The sequence below is a fragment of the Amblyomma americanum genome, chromosome 5, assembly GCF_052857255.1.
Source record: "Amblyomma americanum isolate KBUSLIRL-KWMA chromosome 5, ASM5285725v1, whole genome shotgun sequence".
NCBI lineage: Eukaryota > Metazoa > Arthropoda > Arachnida > Ixodida > Ixodidae > Amblyomma > Amblyomma americanum.
Genome location: NC_135501.1, coordinates 26226002 through 26242265, shown reverse-complemented (window position 1 = coordinate 26242265; position 16264 = coordinate 26226002). Strand labels below are relative to the sequence as shown.

Here is a 16264-nt window from a genome sequence, read left to right as displayed (position 1 = left end):
TATACCCTGCATTGTGGCTATCGTTTCAGGATTTAAATGTTACGCCTTGGTGGCCATCAGGGTTTGGCCCTCAAAAGTTGTACAGCTTAAACGTGACCATCCAAGTGAGTGGCGAAACGTCGACGAAATTGTCCACTATCGGATTTAGGACGGTGGAGCTGAACGAAGACGTTGTGCGTAAGTGCTCTTTAATTCCTTTTTTCCAAGCTCCAAAGAAAGCCCGCGAAATACAAAAAAAAAATCCCGTGAATAGCGCATTCGCTCGCCCCGAAAGTGCTGCTCTCGATCCTGGCTGGAACGAACGAAATCAAGTGCTGGCAAGGCGCGACGACGCCATCGCTCCGGCAGGCCGATATGTCGACGGTGGTTGCACCGTCACGCTGGCGTCGCAACCACCGTAGAGATATCGGCCTGCCGGAGAAATGGGGTCGTCGCGCCTTGCCAGCGGCTGATTTCGTTCATTCCAGCCAGGATTGAGAGCAGCACAATCGTGGTGAGCGAATGCGCTAGTCATGTGATTTTTTTGTTTATCACAGGCTTTCTTTGGAGTTCGGAAAAAAAGATACACGTGAGGCTTTCTTTATCGCAAATAAATGGAATGGGGGGTTTCTGAAGGTTCTCTCCAAATTGGCTATTCACATTTTCTGTCTAAAGTCAATATTTACTCATCTAGATAAATTATCTTAACTGCTAATTAATTGCACAACAAAAAATTTCCGATGATGCGCAAGCCGGCTGGTAGGTGTAAGTGGTTTTCCTGGCCTACCTCAAATTTCTTATTTTTTAACCTTTGGCTCAAGTAACCCTGGACACCCTGTATAATGTCCTATTGAAATATGGATTGTTTTAGCACCTGCTCTTGTTACCTTGTGCAATGCGCCTGTAGTCTTCATTTCTCTGCGGTTAATTTGTGCGTTTTCTGTTGCTTTTTCGTAGAAACATAGCAAACAAGCGTAATGCCATTCGGACAACGTATTTCAGCAGGTTAACTACAGGCTGCGGCCCCTGTCACTGCCTACGTTCGAAACAGCAAGACGCAAGGTTTGTGTGGAAGAGCCAGATGAGCACTGCGCCGGATGTAAAGAGACTCGTCCTATAGAGTTCTTGATGTCAGCAAGGCTGCTTTCGAGCAACTTAACTAATTCAGCTAGAGCTTGTGAGGAGGAGCCTTCGAGGGTGTACCCGTAATGCCAACGCGCAGCATACTACAATGCCTTATTGAAAATGCATACCTCACGGTCATTAAACACAGCCCTCACATATTAAAGCGATAACATTAAACCTAGAGTGACACGATAGCTACAGCTGGCCGAGTGTAACTTTCTCAGTTAAATTGCAAAGTCAGCATTTCGCCGCTCTGTTTCGCTGGGCGTTCCTTCATTTTCGTCCCACTTGACGCGGCGCATGCGTGCATCTGTTGCAGCTCAAGTTCGCCGGCGCGCCGCGCCGCCCGCAGCAGCAGCTGCTTTGCATCACGTGGCTGGTCAAGTGACCAACCACGTGGTTGAGCCGCCACAGTCACGTGCCACCGCCACGCTGAAGGCTCGATATCCTTCCATAGTGTAGCTCTCGCTACAAAATCTCGAGAATAGTGACCTACGTGGACCGCCTGGATCATATGAACTTGTGACATCATCATAATCTGCCCATCGGATTGCCAACAAGCTGACCAATTGTGCAGGTGGCAGTTTAAATAATGATTTACCGCGAGAGATTGCTTGGGAAGAGCAAGCTATGTCTCACAAGTCTTACCGGTGGCATCACAGGCCATCGTCTAGCAGTGGCTCATTTCATTCCATTTTCATTTCATTTCTTTTTGACAGAAACTGTTACAGAGGATATGCATATACAGATTTAATTTTTCTGTCCAGATAGCCGAAGTAAAAGGCATATTCAAACGCCTGACAAGACCTCGGAACCGTTATTTGCACACAACGCCTCAAACAACGCCGCGATAATCAAAAGTAACACTGCAACTATGAGAAAAAGCAAGAAAACATATCAAGAAACAAAAGCAAAAAGGTTGTGTTGCACTCACTAAGTACGATATTAAATGACGTACAGACACTGACGAAAGCAAAACGACCAAAGCAATGTTACACACAACTGATCTGCACAAGGAATGCATGCAATGACCTACAATAGCACTACAATAACACTATGAAGAATACCAATAATCTAATAACACTATTGCGACCACAATTTTGGCGGGAACTATGGGTAACATGAATGCACAGTGTAGGTACGCACTACACACAGCGAGACATCGTTTAACCAGTGCACCAATGCGGCGGGAGTGGTAGTAGGGCTCCCAGCGAGATCTGAATGTTAGATTGACCAATTCCGCATATATGGGTATTGACACATTAACGCTATCGCGTAATACCCTTACGTCGGAGTTTAGCTGCCCCCTCCTGTTTCTCTGATGGCAGCGTGGCTCGAGTTGACGTCCTGTGATAACGCTGGCGATTTCACCAGACATCTGAGATATCACCCGGAGTTTTACAGATTGAAAAGGCTGCGTGAGTTTGACGCCCGTCCAGCGTATCTGGTGGCGAGACACGGAATACAAATCAAATATAAGCCCACAGAAGAACACTGATAAAGAAGCGCGAAATCGAAGTTCTAGTTAGCTTGTGGTTCGTGGATAGTAGAGTAATGTCTGAGTGGATGCTATTTTTGCCCAATGTTGAAGTAACTGCAATTTGACTATCGCGCATTCATTATTTTCAAGGTGTCATTTTCCAGTGCACTTCGCTCTTCAACAAAACAAGAAAAGACAAAAAGTTGATTTTCCCAGCTCTGACTATGCATGGATTCAAACGTACTTAACTCGTATGGCATTCCGCATGTAGTTCCTCTAGTCTCGTGGCCATATAGCTTGCTCGCGTCGTTACCCCCCCCCCCCCCCCCCCCCATAAAGTAACTGGAACGGGAAAAGTACCGCAACCTTCGCCGGCGCCGCCGACCCGCGGCCATATTTGATCCAGCGCCGCTGAAGCGACGGCCGCCGCGCGCTGTGTATTTTTTAAAGAATAAATTAGGTTTTGCGAACTGTGCATGCTTTTACAGCAATGAATGAAGCATACCGTTGTTCACTTGGTAATTAGGCGAAAAAAATGGCAGTGGCTTAGCTCCGCTATGCCGGGATATATGTAGCGTGAGGTACGTTTCCCTGGCTGAACTCGTTGTTCACGTAAAGCCAAACTCAAAGTGTCATACATTGGATTACTTACTGATGTGAAGTCCCTTTGGTGCCGCAGTCTGTCACAATCACTACAAATGTTTCCAAACGGATGGTTCACAAAGTCTGCTTCAAATTTCCGGGTCGCAGATGCACTTTCGGAGACTCGAATGGTGTGATCAGTCACATGACGGGCCTTCACATCCTCTTCGGTTGGTTCCAGTTGACTGACGCCTTCCATAGGCTCCATCTCGGCGGCTATGCGGCGTCTATTACGCTCGGCAGTCTGGCGTCTCCGTTTGTCAAGGCGTTCCTCTGTCTGTTCGGGCGTTTTCTCTGCTCTCTGCCTTTTGACGCTCATTCTCTGCTTGTTGAGTAGCCAACTGCCAGAAGACAGCCTCAAGATCGGAAGAGTTATTGTTCTCTTGTCCATACCGCTGTTTAGCAGCGGCTGCACTCTCCTTCTGTGCGTCCATATCAAGCGTTGCGATACAGCCGCCGATAACATTTCCGCCTTTTATACGCAGCTGCGCATGCGACGACGCGCGGTTCGGGTGATAGAGCGGCGTGCGGCAAGGCGGTGGTGACGAACGCGGCGCAGGTGTGGGGTCTCCCTGGTTACGACAGTATCGGTGCATGCACACTACTCATCTGCGTGACGTCACATTCACCTTCGACGGTGGAGCGGCCGCAGCGACGGCGGCGACGAAGCGCGAGGCGCACCCACTGCTTCTCTCCGGTTGCCATGGTAACGGTGCATGCGCTCAACCGGAAAGCACGTGGCGCACTTACTACTCATCTCCCGTTGCCATGGTAACGGCGCATGCGCCCAACTGGTCTCTCACATGTGCCGGAAAGCGCGCGGCGCACTTACTGCTCATCACCCGTTGTCATGGTAACTGCGCATGCGCACAAGTGGCCTCTTTCATGTACTGGAAAGCGCGCGGCGCACTTACTGCTCATCTCCCGTTGCCATGGTAACGGCGCATGCGCACCACTTTCCTCTCACATGTGCAGCGAAATGCTCAACTGGAAGCCTAGTGTAGCTCCCGCTACAAAAGGGCTTTGATTATTAAGGCGGAAGCATTTCTAGACTGATGGAACGAGTCTTTCCGCAGCTGTGACCCGATGTGGCACTACTACATTAGAAGGCATATAAGGAAAGAAATTTGACGATGGTTGATATGGGCCAAAGCCGATGTAGAACAGAATTTCACTACCGCGGACACAATGCTGATCTTCATATTTGGCCCGAGCCACTCCAAAATTTAGCCCACTCGCCACCGAAATTTGACTTCCGCCAATTTGGATCAATATCGCTGACCAACCTAATTTCACTACAGCGAACACGATGATGACCTCCAAACTTGCCCCGTACCACTCTCAAATTTGGCCCACCCACCCCTGAAATCTACCTGGGCCAATTTGGACTAAAATCAAGGTCCAACCTAATTCGACTATGGCGAACACGATGATGACCTCCAAATATGGCCCGGACCAATCTCAAATTTGGCCCACCCATGAAATTTGACGTCGACCAATTTGGACCAAAATCGACGTCCAATCTAAATTCACTACGGCGAACACGATTACGACATCGTAATTTGCGCTGTACCACTACCAAGTTCTTTATAGCGCTACAAAAAAACAAGGACACAGGAAGAAGTACACAGGACGGGCGCTATGCTTCACCAACTAGCCCCACAAAGAGTTTTGTTAAGTACCACAACCAAATTTGGCCCATCCACTCTTGAAATTTGACCTCGGCCGATTTAGACAAAAATCAATGTGCAACTTAAATCGACTGCAGAAAACGCGATGGTGCCCTCCAAATTTCGCCTGGGTCGCATAAAAGAATCACAAACAACTCATTGGAAGGCACATATGCTTTCGGATTATCGCATGTAAGGAGACTCAAGTGCTCCCCTGAATTGTGTCTTACGTAAGCATCACGCGTACTGTCGCGAAAGAAACATGGGAACAAATTCATCCCGCCGGATTCTGTGGAAACATATAGCTCATCGCTTGGAGTCTTTCTCCGCTGGGAATGGCAAACAGCGTTTTGCCCAATTCCTGCTGATTTCTGCACACAAAAGCGCAGCACCCATGCATTCTTCGATGTCTTAATGCAGGCATGAAATGCACAAGCGTCAATACGCGACCGGAAATGCTGTGCACGCTTATCTTAGCCTATAAGAGCAAGGGCTACGTAATGCTCCGGATTTTCTGCGTGTCGGCGGCCGCGAGAAAGAAGCGAGCGGACCATTTATGGCGGGGAATGACCACATGACCGCGGAGAACGAATCGGGAGCGCGCGCGCGCATCGGCGCGGCGGCGAGAGAAAACCAATGCGGTACTTTTCCCGTTTCTGTGATTTTTTTACCCGATCGATGGATTGAAGGCAGGAGCGTACCCTTTGAAACAGGGTGACGGCAGTTGCCACCATGCTCAGTTTTTTCCTTTATTTTTGTTTAATTGTGCAGTAAGTTGTTAATAAAGTGCGCCATTTTCTTTAAGATACGTCTTTCTACTCTGCTGACCTTATGCCACCTCTCTGCTCTCGAGCCACGAATCTTCCAATCGTTTTTTGCTGATTTTCACCGATTTACATTACAATCGTTATCTCTAAACCCTAGCGCTTCAGAAAGAGTGACTGTGCCTGCGTTGACATCGGGATGGATACGATCACATTTTCGTACGAGGTGTTCTATTCTTTCTACACATTTACCACACACAGCACATGTGTCACCTTCTTCGTTAAATTTCTTTTTGCAGCTGCACCTTCTAAGACACTCTGACCTAGCTTCAAAGAGAGGGCACTGCCTCTTGAGTTATCATAAAACACTTCCTTCCTGATCTGCCTTTCCCAGTATCGACTATACTGTGCTTCTTTTCCATTAAATCTATCTCATTTTTACCTTCCGCATTTTTAGCCGGTCGTTTAATGCTCTTTCTTTCCCCTTCCTCGTGCCTGGCAAACTTACTGGTTAGCTTTCTAGTCCTTTTCCGCCACAGTGAGTCAAAGCTCTTTATGTATAGGTATTTAAATACCTTAGCTACCCACATGTAATCGTCCAATTTCCTCAGGCGTTCTTCGTATAGTATTTTACTCTGAGCTTCCCGTGCTTCGAGCGATGCTCGGCCGGTATCCCCCTGTACTGCCTGATCTTTGGTTTTGTCGTTGGCACCTAGTGCTAATCTTCCAACTGTTTTCTGATTTACTTCTAATCTCGACTGAACTTCTGCCCTTAAGCACAGAACCCCATTCCTGAAAGTAAGCCACGGCACCATTATTTTTTTCTACATACCTCTCAGTATTTCACATTTTTTGTATTCCCATAACTCCCTATTTTTCATTATCCCGGAATCTCTTCGCCCTTTTCCCTAATAGCCTAGCTGTTCGTGATTTTCCGTGTACATGTGCCCTTCGTTTACCCACACCCACAAATATTTGTATTCGGCTGCACGGGGTATTTCATGGTCTTTTATTGTAAGCTCGTGATCAGTTATATCATTTAAAATCATCACACCTGACTTTGCTGCGCTAAAACAGAAACCTAGAGAGTCTCCTTCATCTCCACAGGCAATTAACGAGAGTTTGCAAATCTTTCTGGCTATCTGCTAACAGTACAATATCGTCCGCATACATTATTCCCGGTAGTCGTGGCTCAACAACCCTTCCGCGTAATCTGTACGAGAGATTATAACCTAGATTGCTTCCTTGTAGCCTTCGTTTCATACTTATCATATCGTTACGCCGCGGAGTTAGAGGAAGAAGAGGAGAGAGGCGCACACAGTCTGATCTGGGCTCTGGGCCGTCGGCGACCAGCTTTCATCCACCGAGCTTTCACCTGTATTAAAGCCATTTCATCCGCTACATTTGGTGCTAGGTGCTGGTTAAATACGTCCTGGATTCGCCAGTACCTCGTCGCAGCCGCCGTGTAGCAGGTTTGCCACCTTTCTCGCCTCAGCTGTTCCTCCCAATGCCTACAACGCAAGCGACGCAGAGTCGGGTACAGCGACCTGACCAAGAGACGGCCTTGCTCCATCAGCGAGAGCCGCGTACGTTCCACGGCGAGACCGAAGAGGACGTTTAGAATGGCTTCGGCATTATGAAAGCTGCAGCAAGTACAACCGTTGGGACTCTACCGCCCGCCTGTACAATGTCGTTTTCTTCCTTGCTCGCACGGCTCTGACTTGGTTTGACAACCACGAGGATATTCTCACTACCTGGAGCCTATTTGTCGAAGAAATCAAGTCCTTCGGAGACACTCTTGCGAAGAAGGAACGCGCTGAGCAGCAACTTTCTCAGAGAGCCCAGGTGCCCGGCGAAACATGCACGCGGTACATCGAAGAAGTCTTGAAACTTTGCCTCACTGTCAACCGGCAAATGCTAGAAGATGATAAGGTCGGACACCTTCTCAAGGGGATTGCTGAGGACGTGTATCACTTCCTTATTTCACGCGACACCCTTGATACAGTTGCAGATGTCACAAAGCTGTGTCGTGCATTTGAGGCGTTTAAAGCACGCCGGATAGCGCCCAAATTCGGCCGCCTCTCGAATGTCACAACCGTCGCCAGCATCGACGTCCCCGACCCCGAAGACATCGCTTCTATAGTCAGGAGGATCGTACGCAAGGAGTTGGCTGCTCAGCGGCCACGTACAAATTTTGATGCACATTACCAAGAGCCATCGAGGTCCGTGCCATCATGGGAACAGCCTACGCCATGGACTGCTGCCCCAAATGGCAACGGACCATGTAACACCACCGGCTCCGAGCGGACCCGGCAATCGACGTCGCACCCTTATTTCCAGCAGCGTCCGTCCCATCCTGGTGAAGTGCCTCGTGGTGCGCCCCGTCGGGTGTCTGTCGCTTCTCCTCAACCTCCAACGGATCCTGATATGAGCTACCAGAGCCGCCAGCCGCCCATATGTTACGGCTGTGGATGCAGCGGACACATCTCCCGCTTTTGCCCGCGTCGGCGACTTTCTCGACCCCCTGCACAACGCGCACCACGCTTCAGCAATGACGCCCAGTGGGAGTGGCCACCCGCTAGCATCTATTGGCCTCCTTCTCCTCCCCGAGGTGCAGGCAATGACTCCCCTGTCTCCGATCGCAGTATCACTCCGCCGCCGCAGCGGCAAGGCCGTTCACCATCCCCACGTCGCCGCTGCGTTTCTCCACCGCTGGGAAACCAGGTGGTGCGACCGATGGAGGTAAGGTCGTCGGACGGTCAATTTCAAGAATACCTCTGCCTATCATCATGTTAAAGAACAAAATGTCAGTGTGTGTTGACAATGTTTAGACGGATGCTTTGGTTGATACTGGTGCCGCTATGTCAATTATGAGTCTTTCATTTAAGAACCGCCTTGGGCACAAAGTTATGCTTGTGTGGGACAGAACTGGTACGTTTTGTGGAGTTGGGGGTGAAACTCTAGTTCCAGTTGGCCTGTGCTCGGCTTCAGTTGTACTAGGTGACGAGTGCTACAGAACAGAATTCGTTGTGCTGAGACGTACCACACATGACGTTATTTTAGTTGTTGACTTTTTGCGCGAGTGTGGTGCAACGCTTGACTTTGGTTGCGGTGAGATTTCTTTGAAGTCGAACACTATTCCGGCATTAGTGGATAACCTGTCCCGTTATCATGAAGAAGTTCTCTCTCTGACAGATGATGTGCTGCTGCCTCCGATGACGGCAACATTTGTGCCCGTGAAATCATCGGACCATTTCTTGGGAAGAAACTCAGTAGTCGTCGAGCCAGATGTTCAGAACGGGGCGAAGAAAAATGTGTCGGTGCCACGTGCCATCCTGGAGGCAGTGGGTGGTCATGCACCCCTCTGGACTGTGAATGTGTCAGAAGAGCCTGCTCGTCTTCCTTCTGGTCTAGTACTCGCGAGATTTGAGAACCATGTGACCCCCACCATTGAAACTATTTCTCATTGCAGCGGCACCGCGCAAGCAAAGTCTGAATATGGTGCTGCGCTTGAGCGCATGGTCAACAAATCGCTCCCGTCTAGTGAACGCCATACCCTGAAAGACATTTTGACGGCTCATATCCAAGTATTCGACTTTGCCTCCAACGGATCTGGTAGCCATTTCCCTGCCTCTCGACTGCAGCATAAAATTGACACTGGAAGCGCACCCCCTATTCGCCAGAAACCTAATAGAGTATCTCCTGATGAGTGCAAGTTAATTCAAGAACAGGTGGACGACATGCTGCAGAAAGGAGTTATCCGCGAGTCTTCTAGTCCGTGAGCCGCACCTGTGATCCTAGTCCGGAAAAAAGACAATTCTTGGCGATTTTGCGTTGACTACCACCGTTTAAATGCGTTGACCAAGAAAGACGTGTGCCCGCTACCTCGCATTGACGACGCCGTCGATTGTCTGCATTCCGCGTCATATTTCTCTTCCGTTGATTTGCGATCTGGCTATTGGCAAATTTCCCTGCATCCATCCGACCGTGAGAAGACAGCTTTCGTAACCCCAGTTGGCTTGTACGAATTTAATGTGATGCCGTTTGGTTTGTGCAACGCCCCCGCGACATTCGAGCGCTTTATCCACTCTATCCTTCGCGGGTTAAAATGGGAAATATGCATGTGTTAATAATGATAATAATAATAATAATAATAATAATAATAATAAGAATAATAATAATAATAATAATAATAATAATAATAATAATAATAATAATAATAATAATAATAATAATAATAATAATAATAATAATTTGTTTTTGGGGAAAGGAAATGGCACAGTATCTGTCCCATATATCGTCTGAATGATGTCATCATTTTCGGCAAGACCTTCCAGGAGCACAATGCCAGTCTGCGTGTTCTCGAATGCATCGGCAAAGCAGGACCCATTTTGAACTCTAAGAAGTGCCATTTTGGGGGCCGGCAAGATCTAGTTCTTGGCTTCCTCAACGACAAGGATGGCATCAGGCCCGATCCGCAGAAGATCGCTGCAGTCCGCGATTTCGAAACTCCACGCACCCTCAAAAGCCTTCGGAGTTTCCTGGGACTCTTCTTATTTTCGTCGTTTCATTGGTGGCTTTTCGCAAATTGCACACCCCCTCACATCTCTTCTGCATAAGGATTCGCAGTTTGTGTGGACCCCTGAGTGCGAGTCCTCGTTCCATCTCCTCAAATCTTCTCTCACTTCAGCACCCCTCCTGCTGTGACGGAGGTTCACACTGACGCCAGCGGCGTCGGTCTTGGGGCAGTACTTGTCCAGCTGCATAGTGGGTCTGAGAACGTTGTTGCCTACGCCAGCCGCACATTAACAAAATGTGAGCGTAACCACACTGTCACCGAATTGGAGTGTCTCGCAGTTTTGTTCGCTGTGCACAAGTTCCGACCCTACTTATATGGACGCCACTTCACTATTGTCACAGATCATCATGCTCTATGCTGGCTCATCGGACTTCGCGATCCATCTGGTCGTCTGGCGCGCTGGGCACCGCGCTTGCAAGAATATAACTTTGCTGTCTCGTACAAAAGTGGCCGCCGTCACGCTGATGCAGACTGCTTGTCCCGCCACCCATTGCCGACTTCAGTCGCCGATGAAGACTGTTTCGACGGGTGTTTATCCTCGCTCGCGCCGACCTTCCCCAGTGAGGCGACCTTTCGGCGCTAGCAACGTCGCGACCACTCACTGCAGCCCATTATAGCAGCGGCAGAAGGAGGAGTAGATTCAACGCATTTTACAGTCAAAGATGGCATTTTGTTCAAGAAGAACTACTCCGTTGATGGTGCTGCCCTGCTTTTGGTCGTTCCGAAAAGTCTCCGTCGGCAAGTTTTGCACGCTATGCACGATGACATCACATCTGGACATCTAGGTTTCTCGCACTCTGCACCGACTTCGCCAGCGTTTTTATTGGCCGCAAGTTTATAAGAGCACCAAGCAGTATGTTGCAACATGTGAAGAATGCCAACGACTTAAGCCACGAACCATCCCGCCGGCCGGTCCTTTGCAGCCCGTCAAACCACCCACTTCCCATTTTGAAAAAGTTGGAATTGACCTTCTAGGTCCTTTCCCAAAGTCTTTTGAGGGACGCCGCTGGGTGATTGTGTGTGTAGACTATCTCACCAGATACGTGGAAACCGCCGCTCTCGTTACCGCAAAGGCTGATGCTGTTTCGACGTTTCTCCTACACACTGTTATTCTTCGCCATGGTGCACTTCGTGTTATAATAAGTGATCGTGGAAAGCAATCTACTGCTGATGTCGTGGAAGAAATGCTCCAGCTTTGTGGATCGGACTACCGACACTCCACACCCTACCACCCGCAGACCAACGGTCTTACCGAACGCACCAACCGCACTCTGACGACAATGTTCTCCATGTACGTCTCGTCTGATCATCAAAACTGGGACGCAGTGCGGCCATATGTGACGTACGCTTACAACAGTGCCAATCATGAGGTCACCGGATATTCTCCCTTCTATTTGCTTTATGCCAGAACTCCCCGCGTTTTTCTCGACACGATCTTCCCGTTTTCCCCCAACAAAAACGAGTCGGTTGGCCAGATACTATGCCGTGCCGAAGAAGCCCGTTGTATAGCCCGTTTACGTACCCTGGCCTCGCAACGCCGTTCGAAAGAACATTACTATCTGCGTCATCGTGCCGTGACTTACTCTCCAGGAGACTTTGTCTGGCTGTGGACGCCAATCCGCAAAAGAGGGCTGTGTGAGAAGTTCCTGTACAAGTACGATGGCCCCTTCGTCGTGTTGGACCGACTGACGTGAATTACGTCGTCGCCAAAGTGACGACGGATAAACGCCGTTCCCGCAAGACACAATTGTTCATGTGGCTCGCTTGAAGCGCTGCCATCGCCGATCTACCTAACTTTCTCGGGGACGAGAATCATCTGCACCCGGGGAAATTGTTACGCCGCGGAGTTCAAGGAAGAAGAGGAGAGAGGCGCACACAATCTGATCTGGGCTCTGGGCCGTCGGCGACCAGCTTTCATCCACCGAGCTTTCACCTGTATTAAAGCCATTTCATCCGCTACAATTTAAATCATGAACAGCAGCGGTGACAGAGGACAACCTTTCCTTAATCCTTTGTGTACCTCGACAGTGGTTGTACGCTTAAGTCCTCCCCAATTTATTTAAACTTCAATTTCTCGATATATTTCTTGTCGAAAATCAATCACCTCACGACTGACACCTTCATATTTTAATGTGTTCCACAGGATTTCCCTGTTCACGTTGTCGTATGCACAGCTTATATTCAGGAAGGCTAAGTACAGAGGCCTGTTTTCCGCCTTAGCTATTTCTATGCACTGGGTAAGCACTGACAGGATATCATTTAAGCTCCTATCACTTCTGAGCCCGTTCTGAAATTCTCCGAGTATTCTATTACTTTCTACCCATGAGTGCATTTTTATTTTCACCGCCTGCATCGCCAGCTTGTATGTAACTGATGTTATCGTGATCGGTCTGAAGGATTTTGTGTTCGTCTGATCGCCTTTCCGTTTATAAATCAAATTTATTTTACTCTGTTTCCAGCTGTGCGTAGTTTGCTCATTTGTTATGACTGCCTCCAATGTTTTTATCAGCGTTTCCTTGCCTCTTGGGCCAAGTTAATTAATTAGCTTGATTTGAATATCATCTAACTCTTCGAACGTGCATTTTGGAATATTTGCTTCCGCCTTTTTCTAGTTAAGATTGGTCAGTTCTAAGCTCCTTTCTATTGTGCTGTCCTGCGTTGCTTCCTCATCTTGGGTGATACCCTATCGTCTTTCTTAAATGACTCAGCTATAACTGACGAAATGAAGTTCGCAGCATTATCTCCCTCTAAACATTTTCCGTCGTCATCGTGAATCTGTTCCTGTTTTCTGTGATTCACTTTGCCCAGCCAGCTTTTAATGTTTTAGCATTTTCTTGGCCCCCTTAGTTGCATCGCTATCTTCAACCAGCCAGCCATCAGAGGACTGCTTTTTTTTAAGGTGGACGAGAATCTGCACTTGCTGTTTCTTTGTTTGAAAAAATATCAATTTTTGTCCTATTTTCTCATCAGATAATTGTGCCCTCATTGCTTCTCTGTGTTCCCGTTATGCCAACCGTCGTTGTTCGATGGCCTCTCTAATTTCCTTATTCCACCAACTTCGTGGCTTCCTCTTTGCTTTCCAGCTGTTTACTCCTTTTATTTCTTTTATTTTTGTACTAACGAATAGTTCTAACTGATTATAATCCCACTTTTCAATGGGATGTTTCTCTATTGCTTCCTCTATGCCGGCCGCTATAAGCGCGATTTGTTCAATTAATTTTGCACACTCTTTTTTACTTCCCTGCATTTCTCTTGTGCGCAGGACTCCTAACTGTAGACTAATATGCTTATGATCACTACCGAGGCTTTACTTCACCTCTTCGTCTATTTTCATTATTGCGAGCTTGCTATACATCCCCTGCGACATTACGCAGCATTCAATGGTCGTTTGTCTGTTACGGGTTTCCCACGTGATTTGTCCCTCACTTTAATTTTTCTAGTCACGATAACTTGGTTGTGTCGCTCACAGATGTATAGCATCATCTTCACTTTACAATCTGCGTATCCATTCACATCACCGATGTGGCCATTGATGTCACCCAGCAGAATAATAGCGGCACCTTCTCCAAACTGCTTTATATCGTCATTGTGTCAATTAACTATATCCTTGTTTTCTCCTCTGCATTCGTCCCCTGTCCATAAATAAACTACTCCTAGCCATGTCCTTTTAGCTGCAATTGTACCTGATACCCAGACATGTTCTTTGCAAGTTGACTCTATTCTTTGAAAATTTGTTCCTTGATGTATCAGCATAGGTTCTCCTCCTCCCTTCCTCTCCATTGTTGTTCTGTTGCTCCCTTCCCAGACGTAGCCATTAATAAACGGCGGATTTTCTTGATCCCTCACATGTGTCTTGCAAAGCGCGTATACATCTACTTCTGCGTCCTTTAACTGCAGTACTATTTCTAACCACTTCGCTGTCTTTCCAGCGCCTTTAGTGTTTCTGTGCCTGATCCTGCTAATAAGTTTATTTTTTGTAGTTTCCTTCCTAGAGCTCCTAGTGGATGTTTTATTGGCATCAGCCTCTATTGTTACACTTTATACTTTGCTTCTACCTACCCCTACGCCCTGAGCCGCAGTGTACCCCCTAAAAAGCTACTGCCCTGCCTCCCAGGCGCCAGCCGATCTCGGCTGCTAGCATTCCATTAAAATGGATGACATCTCGTATAAAGCCTCCGCCAAAGCCTGCTCTATGCACGTTCCGGCTTTTGTCTGCCACTTCAAAACCTTTCTCCTGGCTTAACTTTCTGATCTCTCGATTAACAGCCACAACGTCCTTTGAAACTTCTCCCTTATGTCCTTGCACCTCCGGCACTGTGCACACCACGATTCAATTCAATTCAATTCAATTTATTCAACATCTTGAGGATGTTGGGTGCGTCGACAAAAAGCCAGAGAGAAGGCTTGACAGGGGAAGACGCACCCTACAATGACTTGACAGCAGCATCAGGATGGTATACAGTGTTATATATGTTAATAACAGGATCATTACATGAATATGAAAATAAAATAAAACGGCAAGTAAGCATACAGGAAAGAAAATACAAATAATAAGTACAACTCTCGGTTGGTAATAAGTACAACTCTCACGGTACCCAAGTGCACACAAATTTAGATGCCTCATTTAATGAGAACGGAAGAGTGTGTGAAAGCATTTGGCGACCGTAATTCGTACGAGTTTTCGGCGCGAACCATGTAAAACCAGTACGGGTGGCATACATCAGTTCTTTACATTTTAAGTTCGACAGGTGCACCATAAATAGATTATTTTTTCTAACTTGTTTTATACCGCCTCAGTAGTATAGATTCAAAGACTTGGGGGAGGGGGGGGGGGGGGGATGCGAAGCGATGCAAAGATCGGTTCCGTATGTTCAAAACGTGAAGCGTTAACAATATTTCGAACAATTTTCTTTTGAAGTAAATGCAATCGTTTGATATTCATAAATGATGTTGTTCCTCAGACCAAAATACAATAGTTAGCAACAGAGGAAAACAGTGCGTTGTACAACATCAGCTTATTAACACTTCTTTTTGGGCGAGTTGGTGCATACTTGACTTGTCTTTTCGTGGTTTGCATGCTCTGGCGCTATTTTCTTCAAATCAAGCATCAGCTTATTATGCTTTGGAAAGAGGTATCGCAGGCGGGCCACCATACCAGCAGCCTTGGACAACTTGTCCCTGACATTTTCAACGTGTTCATCACATGATAAATTTTCATTAAAAAGCACTCCTAGGCTTTTGACCGTAGGAACTATTTGAATGACTGAGGAACCCATTTTTAGATGAACTTGTGAGACAGCAGGATCCTTATTACGGGGTCTAAAAAGTACAGCTTTGCTTTTTCCAGTGTTTATAATCAGTGAATTGGACTCAGATCATTCGTGAAGTTTCTGCAAACAATCTGTAGCTTGCTGTTCAAGATCTCGCACATGTGCTGATCGGAAAAATAGAGTGGTGTCATCTGCATATATGACAAAAGTTGGAAGTTTACTTATACAGAATATGTCGTTTACATAAAGAAGGAAAAGCAGCGGTCCCAATATACTGCCTTGCGGCACACCAGAAGACAGATGTATAAAATTTGATGACTCGTTGTCTACTGTTACTTGTTGGACACGGCAACTAAGGTATGAGGTAATTATTTGATGATATTTTCCGCGAAAACCATAGTGCTCGAGTTTCGCCAACATTGTGCTGTGATTGATGCGATGGAACGCTTTCGAAAAATCAATTAAAATGCCGAGAGTGAAAAGTTTTTGTTCAAAGGACTCTAGAATTAGTTCTTTTTGGGTTAGAAGCGCAGTTTCTGTAGAAAAGTTTTTCCTGAAGCCATGCTGGCTAGGCGTTAATATGTGACATTTCTCGCAGAAACTAGACATTCGCTTGTATATTATTTTTTTCAAAACACTTCGAGAAAATAGGGAGGATAGAAATTGGCCGATAATCGGACAGGTCATTTTTGTCTCCACCCTTAAGAACAACGGTTACTTTGGCAATCTGCAATCGTCGGGGAAACACCGCATGT

At 47.2% G+C, this 16264-nt stretch overlaps 1 protein-coding gene across 3 annotated transcripts in view; it reads left to right on the top strand.

The window, feature by feature from the left end:
• Nucleotides 1-16264, top strand: part of LOC144132342 (beta-mannosidase-like) — a 306383-nt gene that overhangs the window by 133207 nt on the left and 156912 nt on the right. For all 3 annotated transcript variants that reach the window (XM_077664668.1, XM_077664669.1, XM_077664667.1), the window contains exon 8: nucleotides 30-177. In XM_077664668.1, the coding sequence (XP_077520794.1) occupies nucleotides 30-177 (148 nt within the window). The remainder of the gene's footprint in view (nucleotides 1-29; nucleotides 178-16264) is intronic.